At 32.4% G+C, this 26,030-nt stretch overlaps 4 protein-coding genes across 5 annotated transcripts; 1 reads left to right on the forward strand and 3 right to left on the reverse strand.

Moving 5' to 3' along the window:
* The first annotated feature begins 3,769 nt into the window (after window positions 1-3,769).
* Window positions 3,770-7,865, forward strand: LOC11435547 (formin-like protein 1). The gene is made up of 4 exons (XM_003624199.4): window positions 3,770-5,816; window positions 6,147-6,346; window positions 6,509-6,753; window positions 6,858-7,865. The coding sequence occupies exons 1-4, from the start codon at window positions 4,030-4,032 to the stop codon at window positions 7,662-7,664; spliced, it is 3,039 nt and encodes a 1,012-aa protein (XP_003624247.1). The 5' UTR covers window positions 3,770-4,029; the 3' UTR covers window positions 7,665-7,865.
* Window positions 7,866-10,577: 2,712 nt separating this feature from the next.
* LOC11442552 (acyl-coenzyme A thioesterase 9, mitochondrial) lies at window positions 10,578-13,754 on the reverse strand. Of its 2 annotated transcripts, none has more exons than XM_003624200.4 (5): window positions 13,243-13,754; window positions 12,290-12,467; window positions 11,429-11,895; window positions 11,136-11,264; window positions 10,578-11,004 (listed from the first exon to the last, which is right to left on the reverse strand). In XM_003624200.4, exons 1-5 carry the CDS (start codon window positions 13,639-13,641, stop codon window positions 10,843-10,845), a joined length of 1,335 nt encoding a protein of 444 aa, XP_003624248.1. In that variant the 5' UTR covers window positions 13,642-13,754; the 3' UTR covers window positions 10,578-10,842. The 2 variants fall into 2 exon arrangements, with proteins under 2 accessions (XP_003624248.1, XP_039683972.1); XM_039828038.1 differs by lacking the exon at window positions 13,243-13,754 and adding an exon at window positions 12,583-13,217.
* A 1,752-nt stretch (window positions 13,755-15,506) lies between these two features.
* LOC11442553 (UDP-glycosyltransferase 74G1) lies at window positions 15,507-17,573 on the reverse strand. Its single transcript, XM_003624202.4, has 2 exons — window positions 16,835-17,573; window positions 15,507-16,403 (listed from the first exon to the last, which is right to left on the reverse strand). The coding sequence occupies exons 1-2, from the start codon at window positions 17,480-17,482 to the stop codon at window positions 15,654-15,656; spliced, it is 1,398 nt and encodes a 465-aa protein (XP_003624250.1). The 5' UTR covers window positions 17,483-17,573; the 3' UTR covers window positions 15,507-15,653.
* Window positions 17,574-20,171: 2,598 nt separating this feature from the next.
* LOC11432173 (UDP-glycosyltransferase 74G1) lies at window positions 20,172-23,873 on the reverse strand. Its single transcript, XM_003624203.3, has 2 exons — window positions 23,226-23,873; window positions 20,172-20,912 (listed from the first exon to the last, which is right to left on the reverse strand). The coding sequence occupies exons 1-2, from the start codon at window positions 23,871-23,873 to the stop codon at window positions 20,187-20,189; spliced, it is 1,374 nt and encodes a 457-aa protein (XP_003624251.1). The 3' UTR covers window positions 20,172-20,186.
* Window positions 23,874-26,030: the final 2,157 nt, after the last annotated feature.

The following is a 26,030-nucleotide window of genomic DNA, read 5'->3' on the forward strand; positions in this document are numbered from 1 at the left end:
TAATTAAGGTATGAGCAACCATGTTCGCTTATCTCCTAACAAACTTCACTTCAAAGTTGGAATGTAAAGATAACTGATAAATAAGACTAGAAACAATAACATAGAATTCTGAATCACCATGACCCAGAGACGATAGAGCATGCACTCGAAGACAACCTGATCCCATCTGTTCGCATTAGAAAAGTGAAGGGCCTCGAGTAAGGCTACTGCCTCCCTTCAAAACTGTCATATTTATCCGCTGTCTTTTTTTTTTTAGCCCGAATAAATTATTCGCGGCAGTCTCTAACACAACATGCAAAAGATGTAATATGACTACAGTCATGAAATGTAGCATCCACATTGCACTTCAATCACGTTTCCCTCAATTTTTTCCCAAGCTGAGCTGCAAGGTATTTGTACATGTTAAAAACAGAACCTTGCTAACTTATGTCATATATATTTTTAGGACACATATCAAAGATTTCAAAAATAAAATTTTGCATTGAAAATACACTATTTAATTTTGGAAATGATGTATTCAACACATTGAAAATTTAAAAAGTAACTTTATCTGCATAAAACTTGTAAATTATTTCTATATTTGAATCTTTAACTAGTGCCCTCTAAGGGCATTGGTTAATAAGACCTTAATTTAAAAAGTTGAATTCCTAAACACACTTCTATGTCAAGCTCTTTAATATGTGCACAATGGCACATATAGAGCCTCTTTGTTTTGGCTTTTTAGCAGCAAGAAACACTTCTACAAACCTCAAAAGTGGAAATTGAGTTTTCAATGTTGTTTGGTTTGCCTTTTTAGAATTGCTTCTATCCTCCAAAAACAATTCTCCTTAAAGTTACAATTCCTAGCTTTTGGCTTTCCAAGAATCAATTCTACATTAAATTTAATATTTTAATTATTACAACCTATTATTTTTCTTTATTGCCCTTTATCAATTCTCCTTCTTTTTGTTTTGTAATTAATTTGATAACCAAATTTAATCAGAAAACTTAACCAACCAAATTATCCCCCGATAAATGTTTATGGTCATGAGTTACCAAATTTTGAATTTTCTTTTACGGTGTCCCCATTCAAATTTACTGTATTTTTTCTTTTACCTTTCTTTTACGCTATATTTTATCATTTTTTACAACTAATTCTAGTATTATTTAACTTAAATATATTTTATCAAACAATATAAAATATATGGACAAATATTTTGTAAAAAAATTAGTTTAATGATAGTATTTATTATGTTTTAAATTAATATATAGAAAATCTATTTATTTAACTTAAATAATATATCTACATTTACTTGAATTAGCTATGTCTATTTTAGTATTATACATTCAAAAGCAATTTTGATAAAAATTATCCAAATAACATTCAGATTGTTTAATCAATTCTGCATTATTGTATCCAAACAGAAATCATTTCTCTTAAAATTAATTTTGTCAGAATCAATTTTATCAAAATCAATTATGCCAGAATCAATTCTATCTAAAACCGAATCAAAACACACACATAGACATTTGTCAAAAGATTTTTATGTAATCTTTAGTTTTTTCATGTAAAAAGATTTTAATGTAGTCTTTAATTCTTTTCATTGATGAACATCTTTCCCTAGACTTAAAGGCATTTAGTATAGTTTTAGATTTTCTTCATTCGTCATTTGTCAAACCAAAAAGCACACTCATTTATTCTTTTGAGAAAGTGAAGATTTGTATTTAATGCTCAGCTTTAAAGTAACACCGAAACTGTATTTTTCAAAAAGGAGAAAAGAATTGAGTAAAGGAGTTCTTTGTGTAGTTTTTTTTTTTGACAAGTTAGTTAAGTTCATGTAGGTTTGATTTTGCTTTTATAGGATCAGAATTACTTTTAGAGATGTAAAATCGATTTTGACCTATTTGGTTGTGTTAAATAGAACTATTCTGCATTTAATTTTTTTTTTTGTAGATTTTGATTTTATAATTGATTTTTATGTATAAATTTATAATTTAGTTCACTTTTATATAATGCATTGAAACATAAATCATTTTTGTTCAAAATTACTTTTAATTAAAATTAATTATATTAAAATCAGTTATTCTATCCACAAAACCAAACACATGTTTCATCTAATCAAGTAGTTTAGTAGCTAAAAATTCATCTTTAAAGTGAATAAACGAGAATATGAGGTTTGAACTCCGACCTCTGCATACTGAAACGTTCTTCACAACTAAGCTATGCTTATAAGGATAAAAAAATCTTGGCTAAATTGCACATTTGATCTCCTAAATAATTTATGAGTTTCATTTGAGTCTCTTAATTAATAAAAGTTATATTTTTGTCCTTTAAATATATATCATTAGTCAATTTAATCCGTTATATTAACTTTAACCTAAAATATCTAAGATGGACCAACATTGTAATTGATCCTCCGTAAACCTTATTAATTTATTTAATTTTAACCCTTTATTTAATTTTAACCCTTTAATTTTTTCTTTATAAAAAAAGTGATTGTTGGATCATAAGGTCTATTATATCTTAGACATGACCACCATCAGATGTTTATTTTTTCCTTTTCTTCTTCGTCTTCTTCTTCTTGATCTTCATCTTTTTTTTAAGCAAAAAAAAAAAAAGATAAATAAAAAGAAAGTACAAAAGTTGGGGGACATGAACTTGACCAACAACTACGTATACATCCGTAAATGGGCATTACAACTAGTACTAACAAAATATGGTAAAGACGTACTAGATCGAAATCCAGTTTAAGGAAACCAATTTAGCCAAAAACTTCTTTATTTCTCAAAATAAATGAAAAATATCATTTAGAGAGAGACACAAAAAATACTCGTAATAAATGGGTCATACAATCATTAATAATAAATGGGCTCTAGTGGCAAGGAGCTCATTTCAAGGGAATACCAGGTTCGATTTTCAGGGAGAACAACACTTGGCCAGTACGCATGCCTCTACGCACGAGCCGGATTAGTCGTCTACCTTTGACGGATCGAAAATTGATGCGAAAACCAAAAGAAAAAAAAAGTTTATGCGAGTTGGGTCAACATTTAGAATCTTTTTCAAATTCCAATCAAAATCTTTGTTAAATTGCTGAATTCTAACCAACTAAATCATTCTACATTGGTTAATAATGTTACATTGACGTGATATTTAATTGGAAGAATAGTACTACGAGCAATATTCACTCTAAAACTCTCTTAATATTTTAAACACAAATTAAAAATCAAAATGAAAATTGAAAAACAAATGAGACGAAGGTAGTACTCACAATAGTTATAATTCATTTGACTTTCTAAAGAAAGATTCAATCTACAGTCTACAATATTCAAACTCACAACAGCTTACTTAAAAAACAAGTCCTTTGTTACTTAAACATATAAACACCGTTACTTACTGTATATTGTATCATTAGGTTTATTCCTTGTTATTTAAATGGACCACTACCAAACTTCTTTGTTTTTCAAATCTAAATAATGTCAGATAAAAATTAATTGTTTTTGTTGTCCACATGATCAAAGCAACACATACTTGTACTAGATTGTGAGACAATATTTTATAACAAATAAATATACCTACCTTGTAAAATCTTCAAGATTGTTGCCCTAGTCTTTGTTTTTGCTAAAAACCAAAGGAGGGAGAATGTTGAAAAGTTTTTAAAAATTTAAAAAGAACAAGAGAAATAAAAGAGACAATGATTGGAGTAAAATGACATACACATAACACAAACAGTACAAGCTTACATTACATATAAGACTGTGAAAGAGAAGAAGCAAATGTAGAAGAATCTTAGCTGGAGGCAAACATACACACTACCCTAAATTTACTCTCCTTATTCACATCATCATATTATTATTTTCAACCTTTTCACACACATGCTCACTACCTTTTCAACACTAACAAGTAAAGTTGTACTAGCAACACTGTTGTTAACACACTCTCTCTTCCTTCTCTTATGTAACTAAAAGCTCTTCCAATAATCTACTCCCATTACCACTTCTCTCTTGAAACCTCTTTCACTTCACCAAACCCTAGCAAAAAACAACAACAAAATGCAAACCTTGTTCTTGTTCTTGTCCTTTTTGTTTATCATCTTCTTAGAAGGATCTCATTCTCATAACCATTTTATCTTTCTCAACAACAATAGAAGAATCCTTCATGAACCATTTGTGCCATTGAACTCTCTCCCTCCATCTGAACCACCACCACCCCTTCATTCTCCACCTTCAACCAAAAACCCCAACCACCCATTTTCCACCACTATTCCCACAGATAACAACCCAACTCAAGATCAAAACCAAAACCAAAACCAAAACCAAAACCCAAACCAAGACCCAAACCAAAACCAATCACCATTTTTCCCAAACTACCCTCTTGCACCACCCCCACCACCACCTTCACTACTTGAATTTGCTTCATTTCCTGCTAACATCTCCTCCCTAATTCTTCCTCACACCCCCCAACCAACTACTCACTCTTCTAACAAACTCCTCCCTATAGCACTCTCCGCTACTGCCGTCGCAGTCGTCGCTGTAACCATCTCCGTCTTTCTTTACTTCCGACGACGTCTCCGTAACCGTCGTACTTCCACCGGCGACAAGACTCTAAGATCCGACAGCACCGTTGAGCTTTTCTCGCGCAATGCCGAACCTGTCGGAGGAAACACCTCCGATTTTCTTTACCTCGGCACCGTTGTAAACTCGCGTGGAATAGACGAAACTCCTCCTTCTCGCGGCGGTGCTTTGGTTTATCGTAAACTTGAATCTCCGGAGCTCCGGCCTCTTCCACCGTTAGCGCGGCTTCCCGAACCTCCATCACCGCCGCGGCGTGGCGACAACTACTCCGACGAGGAAGATGAGGAGTTTTACTCGCCGAGAGGCTCTTCTCTTGGTGGACGAGAAAGCTCCGGTGGTACCGAATCATCTTCCCGGCGAGCATTCTCCGCCGTTGTCGTTAACAGAAGCAATAAATCAAGCTCAATTTCATGTTCTTCTTCTTCTTTTGGCTCGCCGGAGCAGTCTCATTCGAGGAGTCTCTCACCGCCGGCGAGTTCTAGTCCCCGGAGAACACAACAAAAGTCACCAGAAACCTCACCAAGTCACAACCAACACGTGGAATATCGTTCTTCTTCTTCATCGTTCTCTTCATCACGCTCAACACCAGAGAGAGACTTTGATGAAGAGAAAGAAAATGCTTCTTTATCCACAAATGTACATGCATCATTAGAAGAGAGATTCATGGTTAAAAATGAAAATGCTTCTTTATCAGACCAAGCACAAAGACTATCTAATGTTTCATCTTCAGCTTTTTCTCTTCCTTCTTCACCTGAGAAAATGACGAAGATGATGTATCAAGGTTTTGATCAGTCTCCAAGAATGTCAAGTGTTTCTGACGGTTCAAAGCTACCTGGTATGTCATCGGTGCCTCTGTCACCAGCCCTACTTTCCTCACCGGAAACCGAAAGAGGAGGGTTTAGCTGCAATTCAAACCAATGGGGAACATTTTCTTCACAGAGGAAGCATTGGGAGATTCCGGTTATATCGAAGCAGACTGCTTCTCCACCACCGCCGCCTCCTCCTCTGCCGCAGCAGCGACAGAGGAGACATTGGGAAATGTCTAGAAGTTCGGCGATTGTTTATCAACCTCGGTCAAATTTGAGGCCGCCGGAGTTAGCACCTCCTTCGAGGCCTTTTGTGTTGCAGAATCAAATGACAAATGAGAGTGTGGGGGAAACTGAAGAGAGTTCGAAACCGAAATTGAAGCCACTGCATTGGGATAAAGTGAGAACCAGCTCTGAGAGGGAAATGGTGTGGGATCAGATGAATTCTATGTCTTTTAAGTAAGATTTATAATTCTCATTAATTAATAGTTTTGCCTATCTTTTATGTTGATTACTTTCTTTTAGCCTTTTTGGTGTATCTTAGATAATTTGGTGTTTTTCATACTAATTTTGATATAAATCTTTGTCTGTATGCTTCATCATTGTGGTTATAAGTTGTGACTTGTGAGGGATACTTAAGCTCTTGTTTGGGTAAACAGATTAACTCCCTTTGTCGTAAGCTATTCCCATAAGCTCAAATAGGCCGGTAAATTGTCAATTCTTGTGTATATTACTATGTGCTGCAATTGGTGTTCTTGAACTAAATAAATTGAATTGTGTTGGTTGCAGATTGAATGAGGAAATGATTGAGACATTGTTTGTAGTGAAAACAGCAAACCAAAAACCCAAGGATGCTGCTCCACGATCTGTTCTTCCCCTGCCAAATCAGGAGGGCAGAGTACTTGATCCAAAGAAGTCTCAAAATATTGCAATCTTGCTCAAGGCTCTTAATGTCACAATAGAAGGAGTGTGTGAAGCACTTTTAGAAGGTATTTTCTCATTCCTGCATTAGGATTATGGCTTTCATTTTCTGTAGTTATTGAGTAGGCACCTAGTTAAATTGTAATCCTTGCTCATAAGGTACGGTGATTAACTGTCTTCAAATATTTACCTTGGAGACTGGTAATGCAACTAAATTTACCTTTCCTCAGGTAGTAGTGATACACTTGGAGCAGAGCTTCTTGAAAGCTTGTTAAAAATGGCACCAAGCAAGGAAGAAGAGCGTAAATTGAAGGAACATAAAGATGACTCACCGACCAAGCTTGATGTTGCTGAGAAATTTTTGAAGGCATTGCTTGATATACCTTTTGCATTTAAAAGGGTCGAAGCAATGCTTTACATGGTCAATTTTCAATCTGAAGTAGGCTATCTTAGAAAATCATTTCAAACTCTAGAGGTAGTTTCTAAACCTTTCAATTGTTTATTCATAATCATTTGTTGAAGATAAGTAGAATCTAATATTGTCCAATCTCTTGTATTATTAAATCGGCGCCTTTTCAGGTTGCGTGTGAAGAGCTACGATATTGTAGAATGTTCTTGAAGCTTCTAGAAGCTGTACTTAAAACTGGGAACCGCATGAATATTGGAACAAATCGCGGTGATGCGGAGGCTTTCAAACTTGATACACTTCTCAAGTTGGCTGATGTCAAAGGAGCAGATGGGAAAACCACTCTACTACATTTTGTCGTACAGGAAATTATTAGAACCGAAGGCGTTCGTCTCTCGGGTACTAATCAAACTACAAGCTCTACTTTGACAGAAGATGTCAAGTGTCGGAGGCTTGGCCTACAAGTTGTTTCTAATCTGAGTTCAGACCTATCAAATGTAAAGAGAGCTGCTACTATGGATTCCGAAGTTCTCAGCAGTGATGTCTTAAAACTTTCCAAAGGAACTACAAACTTAGCAGAGGTCGTGCAGTTAATCGAAAAGGCGGGATTTGATGAAAGCAGTCAGAAATTTACAGAATCAATGAACAACTTCATTAGAATGGCTGAGGAGGAAATTGTGAAAATTCAAGCATACGAAAGTGTTGTTTTGACCCTTGTGAAAGAGACTACAGAATATTTTCATGGGAACTTGGCAAAGGAAGAAGCTCATCCATTCAGAATCTTCTTGGCTGTAAGAGATTTTTTAGCTGTTCTTGACAGGGTCTGCAAAGAAGTTGGTATGGTAAACGAGCGAACTACGGTTAGTTCAGCTAATAAATTCCCTGTTCCGGTTAATCCAATGCTTCCACAACCACTTCCTGGATTACATGGAAGGAAAGATTGTAGTAACTCTTCAGATGATGAATTTTCATCACCTTAGCTAAAAGATTTCTGTTTATGTAGATTATGTTATGTAGAGAAAAAGAGAGAGTAGAATATGTATTGTATGATGTTGTTATAGTAGCTTGTAAATAGAGATTTTCAATTAGAGAGAACCTTTGCTTTCAATTAAACTTAAAAAAAAAACATATTTCAGCTACAATGCTGTTTTTGTATAAAAATGTAATCTGCATTAATTATTTGATTAGTCCCATACATTAGATTATATTCCTTGTGGAATAGTACTTGCGTAGGTTTAAGATGAAGTAAGCTTTTTGTCCCCATTGAAAAACTCATTTGTGTATGATACACAAAAAGTTTCACTTGTGCATTCTAAATGCCACTGTTTGGATCGACAGTTGGAGGTAAAAAGTGAATTTTGGTATGGTGTACAAATTTAGCATTTCTGCATGCTAAATGCCACCTTTGGTACAAGATTTTGTCATTCAAAATAGAAAATAGACACAATCTTTCATTTCGAGGAGGATGCAATTGTTTTCTATTTACAGTGCAAGGGGCTCGAGGTTTTTGTTCGAGGCTAACCTCGTGATAAAATGGGACCAACCATTCTATTTATTATTCAATCATATAATAAATGTTGGTCAAAGTTCTTTTTCTGACAAAGTTGCTCAAATCATATGTATTTGGCACCTTAGCCTTGGAAGACTCAAATGAATGAGTGGTATGAAATCCATTATAATCCACTTTTGTTTAGCGGCCATTAGATAAAAGAGTAGTCTTATATGAACAACATGAGACAACTTAATTTTTTTCCTTTTTCTTTTTATTGATCAAAAACAATGAAGAGAGAAAAGGAAGAGGGGGAATAAGATAATGTAAGTATGAGAGAGAAAGTTGTCAAAAAGTTGGGAGAAAGTGTTTTGTACAAATATCATTTCTCTAGATAAAAATCGTCTTGTACTATATACTACTCCTTCCGTTTCAAAATGAGTGTCGCTTTAGTCAATTTCGAACAGATTTAAGAATAGAATGAAATAATTATTAGATATAACACTTTTACTAAATTGTCTTGTTTTATATGAAAAAGACAAACTTAGAGTTACACTGAAAATTGTGTGAGAAAAAAGTTGGAGTATTTATTGAAGGTAAAGTTGAAAGAAAAAAATAAAAGTTGTATTGAAAATGTAAAATGATATTCATTTTAAAATAATTTTTTTTGCTAAAGCGACACTCATTTTAAAACGGAAGGAGTATAAGCTTTTTTTCTTCGTAAAGTCACATCATATTTCATCTAAATTAATTGTGTGATTTTTTTTAATTTAATGGTGAAAACTAATTTATGAATTATGTAAGATTTTTCTCATTTATGCACTGAACAATTGACATATAAAATTAATTTTTGGGAACTTTATCTTGAAAATTGTGCATTCAACACATTGAAATAACAAAAAGTAACATTTTATATCTAAATTTCATGAATCTTTTCTAATTTTGAATCCTTAACAAGTGCCCTAAGAGTATCCACAATGGAGACCCTCAAATTGAAGGTATTAAGCAGGTCCTACTTGTACACATCACTTTTTTATTATCTCATAATAACAATACCTAATAGGTACTCGGTCACTCCAATGGAGATCTTCTAACATAAAGTTTAAATGGGTCTCACCACTAACTCTTAATAATTTAAATTCCACCACTAACATATTATTTTAATAAAAAAGTGTATGGGGACCACTTAAAGATGGAATCTTAAGTTAGACGGAGTCTTAAGTTAGACCCCATGTATTAGAAGACCCCCAAATTTTTTTCCCACAATGGGAATACCTATTAGATACTAGGTCTTAAATAGTGAAAACCTAACCGTTGTAGATACTTTAAGGACACTTGTTAACGACACCCTTAATTTTTTATATCCATCATTCTTTCAAAAATACTCACTAGACTTTTTTCATGTTTCCAATATTTTACTCCCTAAATTTTGGCCTGACACATTTTGAGTTAAGCCGTACATTAACTTCAACGGCTATCGTTTTGTATGGCCCATCTATTTATCTTTTCCCTCATTGTTGCAACCAAATTTCCAATGGTGGATAATATGAAATCCAAAATTTTGCAAAGGTTAGATAAGTCAATGCAACAAGTTGATCTTCAGGTTCCACAATTGAAAACATTTGTTTAAGCTCTATGTGATGAGAAATTACTACTTCCAAAATTTTAATACATATAATTAGTCCTTGCAATTTCTTACTTGTAGAGAAATTAACACCTAAGTGAATACAATAATCGTAGAATTAATCTCTCTGGTATGGTTAAAACATGTTATACTAGATTGTAGAAACATGTTAAAATAAGTACTCTAACATATTGCATAAACCTTGAGTATGAGCATCATAAGGATCACAAAGTATGTAGTTAACGTACCTCTTACCCTGTAACAATAGAAGTTGATTGAAGGACTAACTTCAATGGCGTGTTTTAATTCGAAAGATGTATTTGCAATCACAAAATTGAGAAACCGAAATGCCTGAGGATATGAATTTCTTGTTCTTTTTGCACTATCAGTGCACACAATTCTATACCATTGATTTATGATTCAATTTCTAATGTAGGACTCTAACCTCAAATAATTTGTAAAACTTGTCATCTTATAATGACATGGAACAGCAAGCCTTTAGCTAAACTGCATGTAAATAACGATCCAGATTAAGACTTCAACTAACAATATCCAAAAACACTTTTGTATTACTTGAATTGTTTATTTATTATACACTTAACAATTGCGGCACACACTATCGATATTGATGTTATGTTTTGGACAAAATTTATTGATTTTTTCACGTAATCATCAAAATTGGTACACTCAATGACTTTCTGAAGAAATTAACATAATATGAGTCAAGAAGTACTATTTGAACGCCTAGATTTCCTCATGCTACTAACAAATGCACATCTCTATGGTCACAACTCACAAAGCTGCTTGATAACGGTTTAGTTACATAAATCATATTAATATCAGTAGAAGTAGAACACTAAAATCAGGTTCATATATATGTTTCCTAATGCTAGTAGAAATATATGGCAAACTTGTGCCCTCAAATTCAATAACTGGACATCAGAATTATTATATAAGAACACGTGTTTTTAGCTTCTGCTCATATAATTGAAGTCCAAAGGTACACATTTTAATTAGTTTACCAGCTAATTGCTGTTTCTCTTCTTTATGTTCTGAAGAATTCATTCAAGTTGTCAGCATCTATACGCTCTAATATACGGCGCGCTTCTTCTTCTGTTGCCGGTACTACATTTCGAAGTTTAAATCCATTTTTCATAGCCTTTGCCTCTGGTCGTACAGTGAAAGTAAAATGGAAAGTATTTGATACCTGTGTTCAAACAATACACAAGAATAGACGAAGCTGAGAACAGTTTTCATTAACTAGAAATTTTCATATCAAGAGCAGCCATCAAGCTAATGAAATATCAGATGTCTAATTGGCAGATCAATTAGACTAACCTCGCTAGATCGCAGCTCAGGTCTTGTAACATGAGCAACAACTTCAACATTGATAAGTGGCTGATCTGGATCGTGAAGTTCAGTGTACAAAACGCAGGATTTGAGACGCAAGAAATCACCCACATCAACCTGTTTAGTAGTTAATTTTATTTAAGACATACAGACAGGCGAATCAGATCCTCTCCCATGGTGCACCATACTTTTTTCAGTAAAAAGGGAAAAAACGGCATATAATACACAATCATATAACAGTCAAATTTCGATATGTTTAAAAGAATGAAGAAAAGACTCACAGGTCTGAGAAAATCAACATGATCAACTTCTAGAAAGTAAGGAACTAATCCAGCAAAGGCATAAGCTGTTGAGAAAGCCAATTCAAACGCACGATTCATCAAGAAACCTCCAAATATTCGACCATGGATGTTCCTTTGCTGTGGATGGCATATTAAGGAGTTCTCAAGGCTGGTATCCCTTAGAAGAATGCTGTCTCGGTCGGCTAAGGCTGGCATGTCACAGAAAATTCTACCCTCGGCCAATAGGTCTTTAAGTTTCTTTTCTTCCTCATTCTCATGGTCTTTCTTTTCTCCTCCTCTTTTCCTTTTTTTCAAATTGTTCCTTGCTTCGGCTTGTTCAAAAAGAAGTTTTTCGCGAGCAGTTTCTGGCGAAAGTCGATTCACTGGAGCAGCCTTCCCAGTTTTTGAGTCTCGAGCGACAAATATGAAGTTGGCTGTTAGTACTACCGAGTCTGAATCACTGCCCTCTACATGAGTTACAATGACACATAAGTTGTTGACCAAGAGTGACTTAATATTTTAGACTGTGCAACACTAACAATTCAAATTGAAGGCGTGTCTGGTGTCCGAAGCCGACAGGACACCGACAAATGTGATACTTTCAATTATTTCGATTTTATTTCAATTTTCTTAGATGATTATTGGAGTTAATGTGTCAGTATTGTGGCCATGTCTGTGTTAGTGCATTATAGATTGATAATAAAATAATGAATATCTATTGATAATGCCATTCATGAAGGGCACTATTCTGTCCTGAGAGGAAAAGAGAAATTGAGAAACTAAACTAGTTTTAAGTTTGGACATGTACATTACTGAAATTGTAAGAGTTATGTGTGAGGCTGCGAGCCCTAAGAAATGTACCTTGTTTGGATTGAGTAACCTCGAGTTGAATTTCTATTGAGGAGCGCCCAACCCATATAACAGAACCAACTATTGTGAGATCAATGTTAACACTAATTGGCTTCTTTAGTACAATCTTATCAACAGAAGCAGTGACAAGTATAAGTGGCCTTGTTGTGCTATCTTCATCAGAGCAGTGCTATTCCACAAACATAAAGATAACATAGTAAAAAAATAGGTACATGAAATCTTTATCAAAGTTCACAGTGATCATGTAACATTCTGCTCCAAATAACAGTAAATTATTCAAGTACCATTCTGAAAATTAAGATGAAAGTTCATGTCAAGACTTCATGAAAATAAGGCATTGTTTGGATAAACAACTTAATTAAAGACTTGATAAGAGATCATTTGAGCTGCAGATCGTAATGCTCCTAGAAAGGCATATTGCGAATATAGAGGAGTGAAAGTTCCCAACAACGAGTTGATCATACCCTTCTTTGAACCGTACGAGCACATCCTCTGTAACCCCCCACCGTGCTTACGGCTCTATACCCCAACCCAACTAGCTCTGGCCCCCGGTCCTCCCTTTCTATTCCTCGGTAAGCGGACCGTGGGAGCATGAGGGGGGGGGGGGGGGGGGGGGCGGTATCCGCTTTATAGCAGAAGTGCTTATCATATAAGTGCCTAAGTATAAGCTCTTTCTATGACATAAAATAAAATTATGTTAAATTGTTTTCATATCAGCTTTAAGCTGTTTTTAAGCCATCCTACAGAGATTATGAAAAAAAGCTGAAAACAACTTATCAAACTACATGTGACCTGCTAGGCTTCTACTTTTAACCTAGTTTGAAGTTCAATTTCATCACAATTTACATCCCCACTTAAACACATTATCATATTATAAGCCCTACCCACATATCAATTCACATATTAAAAATTGCAAAAAGAAAAAGGGAATTTTGACATGGCACCTTAACAGAAATGGTTCCAGCCAAAGCATCAAGATCTTCAAGCAACTTTCCAATCCTAACATCATTCCAAGGATCCCTATATTGTTCCCTAAGAACAAAATCAGAAGAAAAATTATACAGAATACTGGTTCTACTCTGTGAAGGGGTTCTAGTAACCAATTCACTTTGAGGAGGAGCATCTCTTGGTGGATCAAGAAGTCTCTCAAAGATTTTGCCCCTTGCTTCCCAAAGAGCAGTTGTCACCGGAGAATGAAACATCCCCGGCCATAAAGCGATGGGTTTCCGGTCACCAGAGCCGGTGACCGGAATAGGATTTTCGAATGTGGATGAAACAGGGATTGTTCCATTCACAGGAATTGTGATGGTGGTGTTGTTGGAAGGAGAAACATTCAAATCCATTGTTGTTCTAAATGATTCTAGTGTTTGTGTTGTGTGTGATTTTGTTTTTTAAGGAAATAGAAACGTAGAGTTTTGTGTCGTGTGGTGATGTTGCTCTTATTATTATTAGATCATCCATTCCACACAAACCTAACAGCTATTAATATGATGATGGGACAAATTTAGTTACTACTGTACTGTTCCTACTTTTATCCAATGAAAACATGACACATGTATAGTATATTTCAATTCAACTCTTAATAAGGTCAAAATTTTGAGTAGTTTGTTGTGAGAGTGCGTATTTGATATCACTGTATCCGACTACTCCATCCGGTCTCAAATGTAATCAAATTTTCACTTTTTAGGTTAATTTAATAAAAGAGTAAATAGTCAATTTTTTTCCTGAAATTGTAAGTTTAATCAATTACTCCCCTGAAATTAACAAAACTTCAATTATCCCCCTGAAATTTCACAACGTTAGTCAATTTACCTCCTCCGTCAAATTTTTCTGTTAGTGAACATGACGTTTTGCAAATACCCCCTGAAGTTTTGCACTTATGTGCAAAATGCCCCCCAAACTTAAAAATTTATATTATTTTTTTCTTAAAAACAAACAATTAATAGTTAAATATTAAAGCTAACTATTAATTTTGGAGTTTGGAAAAACTACATACATATATACATCAAAATAGGAAAAAATGTGTATTTTTAAAGTGACAATAATAGTTATTTCTAATAGACAAATTATTATTTTTAGAGGTTTATAAACAAATTAATAATCAGATTTAAATTTATATTTTCTCCTTCACCATCTTAGTCTTTTAACTCCTCCAACTCCTTCAACAATTTGCTCAAACCATTTAAACTACACAACCCCCAATATTAATCCACAAATCATCCCATTATTGTAAAACTCAATCAATCAATCAATCATCGATCAAACTCTTAAAAAAATCTAATCATCATCCATTAATAAAATAAAAATACTTAATCAGAGTATAAATTAAGGGTAGGCATGACAACAAAACCCGTGTCCATGAGTACCCGCTCAAACCAACCCCGATTTGACGGGTTTTCTTCCGATTTGACTGGGTTTGGGTATGAGTTTGAGTTTTCCCTGATTTCAAAATACGGGTATGGGACGAGTAACGTGGATATATGTATCTACCCCGAACTCATGCCCAAACCTTACCCGAATGTAGAAAGGTCATATTTTTGTTTTTGTTTAGGTGGTTGATAATGATATGCCAAGTTATGTGGTTTGATAACTATCATGATATAAGAACTTTCATTGATAGTTAAAGGATCAACCAAATTATTCGATAAGGAAATGTTAAAATGAGTGTAAATTGTTGGATAATGCATTACAACATTACCATTGAAGCTTAAAAAAACTCTTTTTTTACTAAAAAAAATTGATTCACTGCGGGGACGAGAATGAGGGGGGAATACCCGAACCCATTGGGGACGGGGATGAGATTCAATTTCTCATCCCCGTTGAGTATTGTTAGGGTAACAAGTAAGTATATGGGAGTAGGGGATGGGGATGAGGAAGACAAAACTCGTCCCCGCCCGCCCCATTGCCATGCCTAATTAAGGGACGCAAATCCTTCTCCAATCTAAAACAAAATAAAAATGATTAGACAACAAAAATAATAGACTTAATATTTTGTGAGTCAATGAGAAGGGAGGATCTAGACATTTGATACATTTGGGGCTAAAATAGTCCCTTAATGTATCAGAATTTTTAATTGTCCTTAATTGTATATTTTGTTAATCAAAATAGTTTATAACATTAAAATTTAAAATACTTCGTTAACATTGTCATATTAGTCCTTCAGTATACTTATTTATTATCATTTTAGAGACTATTTTAACTAATAAAATTTAAAATCAGGGACTATTTTAAATTTATATTACATTGAGAGACTATTGTAACTATTCGTTATACATTCAGGGACCAAAATGACTATTATCCCTATTTATAATTAAGAAAATAGGAAAGTTGGATGTGCGGCTTTAGCCACACATAGTCATTGAATGGATCCTTCCCTGGTCAATGGACCCACATTGATCAAGCTAGTCACAAATTCTATAATGTTTTTCTGAGAACTTCCATGCTCCTCAAAAGCTCCAACTGCCAAAGTCTTCCATTGTGTAGCATTGCTCTTAATCTCCTTGCCTTTCTCACCCTTCATTATTTCCAATATACAATCCTTAAATTTATCTTGCCTCACAATTTGTTTCTCATCAATAGGAGCTCTAATTCCCATCTTCCAAACATCAGCAATAAATTTTGCATTGGTTCTTTGGTCTGACCATTGTGGTATTGCAATAGTTGGAACCCCTAAGCTTAATGCTTCCAATGTGGAGTTCCATCCACAATGTGTTACAAAACACCCTATTGCCTCATGAGCTAGAACCTTTAGCTGAGAGCACCATGTCACTACTAAGCTTTTCTTTGACTCCTTTTCAAAATCTTTTGGGAGCTTATTCTCTTCAGAAGCTCTAACAACCCATAAGAAGTAACTTCCACTATCTCTTAAACCATAAGCTAATTCTTGTATTTGCTCCTCATCAAGACTTACCATACTTCCAAAAGAAACATAAACAACTGATCCTTTTGGCTTATCGTTTAGCCATTCCATGCATTTTTCATTATACTTGAATTGTGCAACACCATAATCTTCATCGTCTTTATGTCTATTGTCTAAGAACATTGATGGTATGGATGGTCCTATTGGCCTAAATTTGGGCCAAATCTTCATTGTCCAATCGACGACCTATAATTATTTTGTAAACACGACAATAAGATATCACAAACAACAAATAAAGTTTGGTAAAAAAATAACAAATAAAGTTGGTTGACGAATAACGAGATTGAACCACAACTAAAAAACAAAATAGTATATGTTAATACTTCAAAAGAAAAAATCAATATGTTTGCACATACTCAATCAATCCTTGATTAGCTTTGTCCAAGAAAACAATAACAAAATCTCTGATTAGCTTTGTCATTCAGAAGTTGTATTATTTTATAAAATATGTAGACCAAGTAAACATCGGAATATCCATTTTTCAAAAGCTAAATGCATGTATGGTTGTGAGTTGCGTTATTTTTCGCATCTCTATACACTTTAAACATGATTTTACTAAAGCAACAAATTTAAGATTTCGATCAAATTTATGGAATGTACATCTCTAATTTTTATACCTCTTTTTCCAACTCATAAAATGTATTGCATAGAACCCAATCAGCTTTGTCAATATTAGAGAATTGACCCACCAACAAATCAAGCAAAACTGGATTCTCTCCTTTTGTTGAGAAGAATGAAGACATGTCCCCCAAATCCAATCTAGGCAACAAAGGAAGTGAAATCACATCTTCAATAAGGGGAACTTTCAATTTTTCTAGATGAACATGATAGTAAATACTATTCACTGACATATTTTGAGTGAGATAAGTAACACCAACAATTCCAAATCTCTTAGCAACATCAAGAGCCCAAGGAAAAAATGAATCATAAATAACACAATCAACTTTGTCACCTAAAGAACCAAATTTTTCAATAAGTTGAGCAAGAGTTTTTGGTCCTACTTGCCAAAACCTACCCAAATAGGCTTTGTATCCCCCAGCTTCTTCAACACCACCATTATCAAATCCATCAGAAATGGTTTCGATTGTGAAGGAAGGTGGTACACTTTGCAAGGTCTTGCGGTGGTAAAGGGTGGTGACTAAAGTCACTCTTATCCCTTCATGTTGCAAATCCTTAGAGAATTGAAGCATTGGATTTATGTGACCTTGTGCTGGATAGGGTAACACCAAACAATGCACTTTGTTGGTTATGACTTTCTTCTCCATTTTTTATTGCTAAAATATTGTTTCCCTTCCTTTTGCTTGTGTGATATGAGGGAAATGTGTCAACTTATATAATACATGGTGCTTCAAAAAGATAAAAATGTGCAGTAAAATTTATATGAGGACTATTGATATTTTTTTAGAGGATGACAACTATTGATTTGTATTCATGTCATTACCTAACTAAATATGTTTCCCAAAGGTCAAGTATTTTATTACCTAACTAAATATGTTTTCTAAGGGTCAATCATTGCGGATTGGTTCAGGATCATGATCATTTGTTTTTTTTTTAATGTTTTTTATGGGCAATTTTGGCTTTTAATATCTGGATGGTTAGTTAGACATCTCAATGACTCTTCAAGGTTCCTTCTTTGAGCACTTTCTTCAGTTTGGAGGTCTTGGAGGTTTCTCCAAAAAAGTCTCGTCTAACTTTTAATATTATTTGGATTTAAACTTTTTTAACGATTTGGAAGGACCATAATATGATACATTTTTACAATAAATCAGAACAACTTCTATCTTTATTGGAAAAGGTAAAACACCAAGCATTTTGGTGGTTTAAATCTTATTATGCTGTTTTTGATTGAGTATTTGATTTGAAGGTTAAATCCTTTATTATGTTTTCAGGATGTAACGTAATTTTATTTTTCTTGGCTACTTTGTCGTAACATGTGGATTGTCTCATTGCAATTTTTAGATACTTTAACTTTCTTTGATATACCTTGTATTAGAAGAGCTTGTGTTAGTTTTTAAGTATAATTTGTTAAGCTAGTTCAAAAAAGCTTTGTTATATTTTTTTTTTGTATGCAAAGAAGCTCAAGGTATTTTATACTAATGGAGGAAATGCAATCAAGAATGTTAATCAAATCTGATAATCACTTTCAGCTCTAGAATAGTTTAGGAATTAAGACAAATATAGGAGATTATTGTTGCGTATCTTATAGAATTATTAATATTACCCATCAATTAAATTCTCAATTGTAAATTATCAAGAACAATACACACACTATTATAAGAAAAAAACAATTTTTTTAATTTTTAAATAATTTATGTCAATTTTTTATATTAAATAACTAATATATATGGTCTACAATGGTTATTAGATATATCAGTTATTCAATATATATAAAAAATAGTTTCTTTTATTCTTATAACAGTGACATGATGGTGTAGCTAGAAATTCACCCATTATAGTGTATGCTAAAAAAAGATAGTGTACATTAAAAAAAACAATATGTCTCAAGTGAATATAATTTAGTTGATAGAAACATTGCAATATACACTAGATTTAAAATCAAATTTTTACATTTATTTACCTTAATGAGTGAATTTTTAATTATTAGGTTATTAGAAAAATAAACAATATAGTACTAGTCTTGTTTCGTAAAAGTAACTGTTGTGAATTCAGAATCAAAATCACACCAATAAACTTAGAAGTGTGGAGCAAAAGGAAAGTAGTAACCAATATCAAAGTAACCCTAATTTATACCTTTTACTCAATCTCTCCAATGAACAAGATACTCAATGATTTTAACTCATCTAAGGTGTTTACAAATGTTTCTCAACCCAAGAGAACCTTTCAAGAGAACCCTTATCAAAGACTCTAAATCCTAAAGTTACCTCCTTTGATTTCTTAAGTTTCTCTCTCCTGAACCCTTCCTCAAAACATGAAGAATGGACCCTTATACAGAGTCCAAATCCCAAGAAATCGCCCTCTGATTTTCTAAGATCATGCCCTGATTTCCAATTCGTATAGTACTATTATTATTATTAGATCATCCACACAAACTTAACATATTTTAATATTAGATTTTTTTTGTTGGACACAAGAATTTGGATCCTTTATTTGGTAAAAAAAAAAAAAGTGAACATGATATAATCATTTAAAAATTAATAATTATTTAAATTTTTATTATCTTTTCTTTTTTATGTGTGATCAAACAGAGGGTCTAAATCCTTATGACCACCCAAAAATTGCTCTTAATATTAAGGGACAGATTTAGTTACCGTACCAAATACTACATTGTTCCTACTTTTATCCAGTGAAAACGTTACACATGTATAATATATTTCAAGTCAACTCATAATAAAGTCAAAATTTTGAGGAATTTGTTATGAGAGTGTGTATTTAACATGATAATCACAATGACCCATCATGTTATTTTTAAGGGTTTTTTTGTCATGTACTTTAAGGATACTTGTTAAGAATACAAAAATGTAAATAATTGGTAAATTTTAAGTAGAAAGAGTACTTCTAAAAATTTCAATGCATTGAATACATCATTTTCAATTTTTTAAAAGTTATGCTTTATAGTTTATACAATTCTATCGTAATTCTGACATACCATCGCGATATCAAACATAGACTAAGGTAAGGTAACAAAATGAATAGATTGAATGAATTTGAGTAACAATAGATGAAGATTCAAAACTATTGATGTTTCACTAAGCTTTTTTTTTTTTTTTTTTTCCCTGTGATGTCCGAGGTTCGAACCATAAATCTTGCATATATTATATATTATCCTTACCAACTGAGCTAAATTCACGGGCACGGTCAACTTAGCTCTTTAAGAAATCTAATCATTATCCATTAATATAAGAAAAATACTCAAAGAGAATACAAATTAAGGTACGCAAATCCTTCTACAATCTCAAACAAAATAAATATGATTAGACAACAAAAATACTAGATTTAATAATCTGTGAGTCAATGCACCACATTAATCAAGCTAGTCACAAATTCTATAATGTTTTTCTGAGAACTTCCATGCTCCCCAAAAGCTCCAACAGCCAAAGTCTTCCATTGTGTAGCATTGCTCTTAATCTCCTTGCCTTTCTCACCCTCCATTATTTCCATTATACAATCCTTAAATTTATCTTGTCTCACAATTTGTTTCTCATCAATAGGAGCTCTAATTCCCATCTTCCAAACATCAGCAATAAATTTTGCATTGGTTCTTTGGTCTGACCATTGTGGTATTGCAATAGTTGGAACCCCTAAGCTTAATGCTTCCAATGTGGAGTTCCATCCACAATGTGTTACAAAACACCCTATTGCCTCATGAGCTAGAACCTTTAGCTGAGAGCACCATGTCACTACTAAGCTTTTCTTTGACTCCTTTTCAAAATCTTTTGGGAGCTTAGTCTCTTCAGAAGCTCTAACAACCCATAAGAAGTAACTTCCACTATCTCTTAAACCATAAGCTAATTCTTGTATTTGCTCCTCATCAAGACTTACCATACTTCCAAAAGAAACATAAACAACTGATCCTTTTGGCTTATCATTTAACCATTCCATGCATTTTTCATTAGTCTTGAATTGTGCAGCGCCGTAATCTTCATCGTCTTTAAGTCTCTTGTCTAAGAACTTTGATGGTATGGATGGTCCTATGGTCATAAATTTGGGCCAAATCTTTATTGTCCAATCGACGACCTACAATTATTTTGTAATCACGACAATCACATGTCACAAATAACAAATAAAGTTTGATAAAAAAAAAAAAAAACAAATAAAGTGGGTTGACAAATAAAGAGATTGATCCACAAAACAACTAAAAAACAAAATAGAGATAAAAAGTTCTCGTGAACATTTGTAAAATATGTAAGGAGAATGTTCGAACCCCTGACACCTTATTTATTCACTTAGCCAATAAACTAAACAAAAATAAGAAATGAAGATAAGAATAAACACTCAATATTTCTAAGTATCAATCATTCTTCTACTTGGTGTCTAATTTGTAGTGTTAGTCTTTGATGTTAGGGATTAGTGGAACAAATTCTTATTTTATTTTTTTTAAGGAAAATTCTTATATATTTTAGGAACAAGAAAAATATACTTTCATCCGGTATAAAAAGAAAGTTTTTTTTTTTTCTTCATGAATAATGAATAAGAGAAACGTGGGAAACGTGGGTACTTAAGAGATTAAAATAAAAATGTACTGTAAATATAACTTAAATAAAAATTTACTGTAAATATAACATATAGAAAGAAGTGGAGTATTGTTGTTCACACATTTGGTTTGATTGAGAAACACGAATAATTTACCCAAATATTCTTCAGAAGTTAACTGCCAAAATTTTTAAGAACCGGCTGCAGTTAACTGCCGAGGAATTTCAAACCTGAAATTAAATAAGGAAATACACATAAATTTTCCCTTAATTAAATTTAATTCTTTACTACATGATTCTTTTTATAACGTTGTTGATTTCATTCATATAATTTTGTTGCCATAAGTTAAGAAATATGAGATCCTAGAATTACATATTCGATCACGTTTCTTACTAGTAATAGAAAAGAGGTTTTATTTCTACAAAAAAAAGGAGGTTTTATTAATAGAATAATTACAAATATAATCAATTTGAAAGAGAGATGAATAATATCTATAATATTATAAATTAATAATAGGTTAGTCAAACCTATGAATAATGACAGACATCAATGAAATTAATTACAAATATAATTATTCTATCATTTATAATATTTTTTGTTGTTGCATTTTTTTTATTGAATCACCATTTTAGGTCCATTAATTACCGATGGCAAACATTTTTATTTTTTGTTGTTGCGTTTTTCATGTTAATTAAAGTAATAATATCTGAAATATTAGTATAAAGTAATAATAGGTTAGTCAAACCTATGAATAATGACAGACATCAATGAAATTAATTACTAATAATTACAAATATAACTATTCTATCATTTGTAACGTTTCTTTTGTTGCATTTATTTTTATTGAATCATCATTTTAGGTCCATTAACTACCGATTGCAGATATTATTCATCTCTCATATTTCTTCATTTACGACAACAAAATCATATGAATGAAATCATAAAAATAATAATTATGTTTAATTCCTTAAAAGGATTAAAGAATTAAATTTAATTAAGGAAAATTTAGGTGTATTTCCTTATTTAATTTCAGGTTTTCCTCGGCAGTTAACTGCAGCCGGTTCTTTAAAATTTCGGCAGTTAACTGTCGAGGGGTATTTGAGTAATTTACTCGTGTTTCTTAGCCAAACCAAATGTTTCAACATCAATACTCAAAGAAGTGACCGAAGAAAATATAGAGAATTTATCCTCAACTTGGTTTTAAAAATCTTTGTTCGCTCCCACCAATAAAATGACTTGTGAAATATATCCCGTGATTTTTACTCCGTTGGTAGGAATATTGCATAGGAGTTAGATTTCGAACCTCGAATTCCCCACTTTTCCACATTAAAATGTGTGAACTCTAGCCACTAGACTATTTGATTTTAAAATTGTTTTTAAATGCAACCAAATCAAATACTTCTACGTGTTAATTTTTAAAATTCAAATTGGTATGTAGAATGCAGACCAAGTTAATTTGGGAGTAGCCATTTTTCAAATGCTAAGTTCACTTTTGATTGTGACATATACAACTTGTGAGTTGCGTTATTTTTCATATCTCTATACACTTTAAACGGTTCTTAGTCAGACTTTACGTGCATCTTGATTGAACTACGATATATTATGACACTCTTTTTTCGAGAATCGGAAGGTTGACAAAAAAAAAAACCATTTTTCTAAGCAACAAATCGAAGATTTCGATCAAACTTAGGGTGATAGCATGGCTTAATAAATTTCTGAAAATACAAAAGATAATTTTGAAGGAAAAAACATGAAAAAATAAATAAAAAATAAAGAGAGACGTTAGATTTGTGTGTGCACCACCACAAAAAAATAAATAAATTGTGTGTGCATGTGAAAGGAGTCTAATTTATATACCTCTTTTTCCATCTCATAAAATGTATTGCATAGAATCCAATCAGCTTTGTCAATATTAGAGAATTGACCCACCAACAAATCAAGCAAAACTTGATTCTCTCCTTTTGTTGAGAAGAATGAAGGCATGTCCCCAAGTTCAATTCTAGGCAACAAAGGAAGTGAAATCTCATCTTCCATAAGAGGAACTTTCAATGTTCCTTGGTGAACATGATAGTAAATACTATTCACCAACATATTTTGAGTGAGATAAGAAACACCAACAATTCCAAATCTCTTAGCAACATCAAGAGCCCAAGGAAAAAATGAATTATAAATAACACAATCAACTTTGTTACCTAAAGTACCAAATTTTTCAATAAGTTGAGCAAGAGTTTTTGGTCCTACTTGCCAAAACGTATCCAAATAGGCTTTGTGTCCCCCAGCTTCTTCAACACCACCATTATCAAATCCATCAGAAATGGTTTCGATTGTGAAGGAAGGTGGTACACTTTGCAAGGTCTTTCGGTGGTAACGGGTGGTCACTAATGTCACTCTTACCCCTTCATGTTGCAAAAGCTTGGAGAATTGAAGCATTGGATTTATGTGACCTTGTAATGGATATGATAACACCAAACAATGAACTTTGTTGGCTATGATTTTCTTCTCCATTTTTTTTATCGATGAAAATGTTTTTTTGCCTCTCTTTTGCTTGTGTGATATGATGGGAATGTGTCAACTTATATAATACATAGTGCTTCGAAAAGATATCAAAATGTGTAATAAAATTTATATGACAACTATTGATATATTTTTTTGAGAGGATGGCAACTATTGATTTGTATTAATGTCATTACCTAACTAAATATGTTTCCCATCAATACTATTGATATGTTTCCTTTTTTTTTTTTTTTTTTGAGAGCATGACAACTATTTTTTTTGATGCAAAGAAGCTCAAGGTATTTTATTAGAGCAATGCTATATATCAAGAAAATTTTAAGAATGACATGGCAGAATAATCATCCTTAGATTTTATCAAGAAATAGTCCTGAAATTAATGTTAACCAATAAAATCTCAGTCTGGCCGGAAATCATGGGATAGTGGGTGTTATGTATCTTTTTTTTATGAAAGATTAATAAATGAGACTGAAATTTAAAGGTGATTATTGTGCCATGTCATTCTTGAATTTTTCTTATAAAAGCATTCTTGATATCTAGCATTTTCCATTTTATTAATATAATGGAGGAAATGCAATAAAAAAATGTTAATAAAACTGATAATCACTTTTAGCTCTAGAGTAGTTTAAGAATTAAGACATATATAGGAGATTATTGTTGCGTATCTTATAGAATTATTAACATTAACTACCAATTAAATCCTCAATTGTAAATTATCAATTTTCAGTGATTCAGTTACGAGACATTGTGATTTGTGACATACAAAAGTTGGAATTTGAATCCTGATTTTCCTACTTATTCGTCTTAATGAGTGAATTTCTAACTATGAGACTATGGGTGCGTTTGATTTGTTAAAAAATGAAGGACAAGACAGAACAATTCTAGTTGTCCAATGATTGATTTGTAAAACTGTTTTAGGTACAGGACAAACTGGTGGCAAGGGACAGGACAAAAACTCATATTTTTGTCCCTCACCAAACCACAACACAACTTTTTGTCCCATATACAAGTTGTATAAAATACCAAAATAACATTTTGTCCCCCAAAAATCGTATAAAACAAAAAATTACTCAATGCCATAAAAAAATTGTCCTGTGTTGTTCTGTCTTGTGTTGTACTGTTCTATCTTGTACTGTTCTGTCAAGTACTTACTGTTTTGCAAACCAAACACACATCAGACAAAAAAAAATATTGCACTTGTTTTGTTTCGCAAAGGGAACAATATGGTACTATATTGTGATTAACATTTTTATTCTTAATTTTGTCAAAAAAAGTTATTCATAATTTGTACGAGATTATTTTTTTCAAGTAGTCTAACTGTTAAAAATTCATCGAGGTTGTCGATTAGAATCCAACTTCTTATTGTTTGTGTGTTCGAAACCATTCTATCTCAAAACCGTGTTTAATTTCCAGATTATTTTTAACCCTATTATATGCATGAAGTATCTGTCGATTTTGTCAGGTATCCGTTTTCGACTATATCCATGGTGAAAAAAATATTGAAACTTAAAACTTTATTTCAAGGATCCAAATTTGGCTCAACATGGGCAACATCTCATTCTAATGTTATATTATGACATTATTTTCTAAAATGTTGTTTGAATAATTACAAAATGATACCCTCAAAAAGAATAATTACAAAAGTTTAAATTGTCGATGCATACATTCATTAATAAAGTTATTTTTTTGACAAATTCATTAAAAAGTTTTAATTTTATTTATTACTATGATATTAAAAAGAAATAATATTCTTTGCTTGTATAATTTTTTTTGTTGAACAAATTTTTTTTTTTTGTTGAATAACTTATATATACTTATTCGGTAGCTATTATTTTAAATAATGGATAAAGGAAAAAAAAATACTCTAAGTAATTTTTTTAAAGGAAAAATACTCTAAGTAATTTTTTTTAAAGGAAAAATACTCTAAGTAATTATTTATAGGTTTCTTTATTTATTTCTAAATACATGGTTTTTTTTTTGGTGAATAAATACATGGTATAATATCATATTACCCGCTGCTTCCTTAAAAAAAAAAATGCTATACACGGTGCGCCAAAAAGAGTAGTATTTTTATACATTTTCATCTAAAACCGAAAAAGGAATAATTTTATATATATATATATATATATATATATATATATATATATATAT

Source organism: Medicago truncatula, chromosome 7 (genome assembly GCF_003473485.1).
Source record: "Medicago truncatula cultivar Jemalong A17 chromosome 7, MtrunA17r5.0-ANR, whole genome shotgun sequence".
NCBI lineage: Eukaryota > Viridiplantae > Streptophyta > Magnoliopsida > Fabales > Fabaceae > Medicago > Medicago truncatula.

Excerpts from the sequence above, each read along its gene's own strand:
- LOC11432173 (XM_003624203.3), bottom strand. The coding sequence starts at position 23,873 with ATGGAGAAGAAAATCATAGCCAACAAAGTTCATTGTTTGGTGTTATCA. Across the intron at positions 20,913-23,225 it reads TTTATGAGATGGAAAAAGAG|GTCGTCGATTGGACAATAAA; the intron begins GTATATAAATTA and ends AAATAATTGTAG.
- LOC11435547 (XM_003624199.4), top strand. The coding sequence starts at position 4,030 with ATGCAAACCTTGTTCTTGTTCTTGTCCTTTTTGTTTATCATCTTCTTA. Across the intron at positions 5,817-6,146 it reads ATGAATTCTATGTCTTTTAA|ATTGAATGAGGAAATGATTG; the intron begins GTAAGATTTATA and ends TGTTGGTTGCAG. Across the intron at positions 6,754-6,857 it reads AATCATTTCAAACTCTAGAG|GTTGCGTGTGAAGAGCTACG; the intron begins GTAGTTTCTAAA and ends GCGCCTTTTCAG.
- LOC11442553 (XM_003624202.4), bottom strand. The coding sequence starts at position 17,482 with ATGGAGAAGAAAGTCATAACCAACAAAGTGCATTGTTTGGTGTTACCC. Across the intron at positions 16,404-16,834 it reads TTTATGAGTTGGAAAAAGAG|GTCGTCGATTGGACAATGAA; the intron begins GTATAAAAATTA and ends AAATAATTATAG.
- LOC11442552 (XM_003624200.4), bottom strand. The coding sequence starts at position 13,641 with ATGGATTTGAATGTTTCTCCTTCCAACAACACCACCATCACAATTCCT. Across the intron at positions 12,468-13,242 it reads CTGGAACCATTTCTGTTAAG|CACTGCTCTGATGAAGATAG; the intron begins GTGCCATGTCAA and ends TTTGTGGAATAG. Across the intron at positions 11,005-11,135 it reads CTGAGCTGCGATCTAGCGAG|GTATCAAATACTTTCCATTT; the intron begins GTTAGTCTAATT and ends GTTTGAACACAG.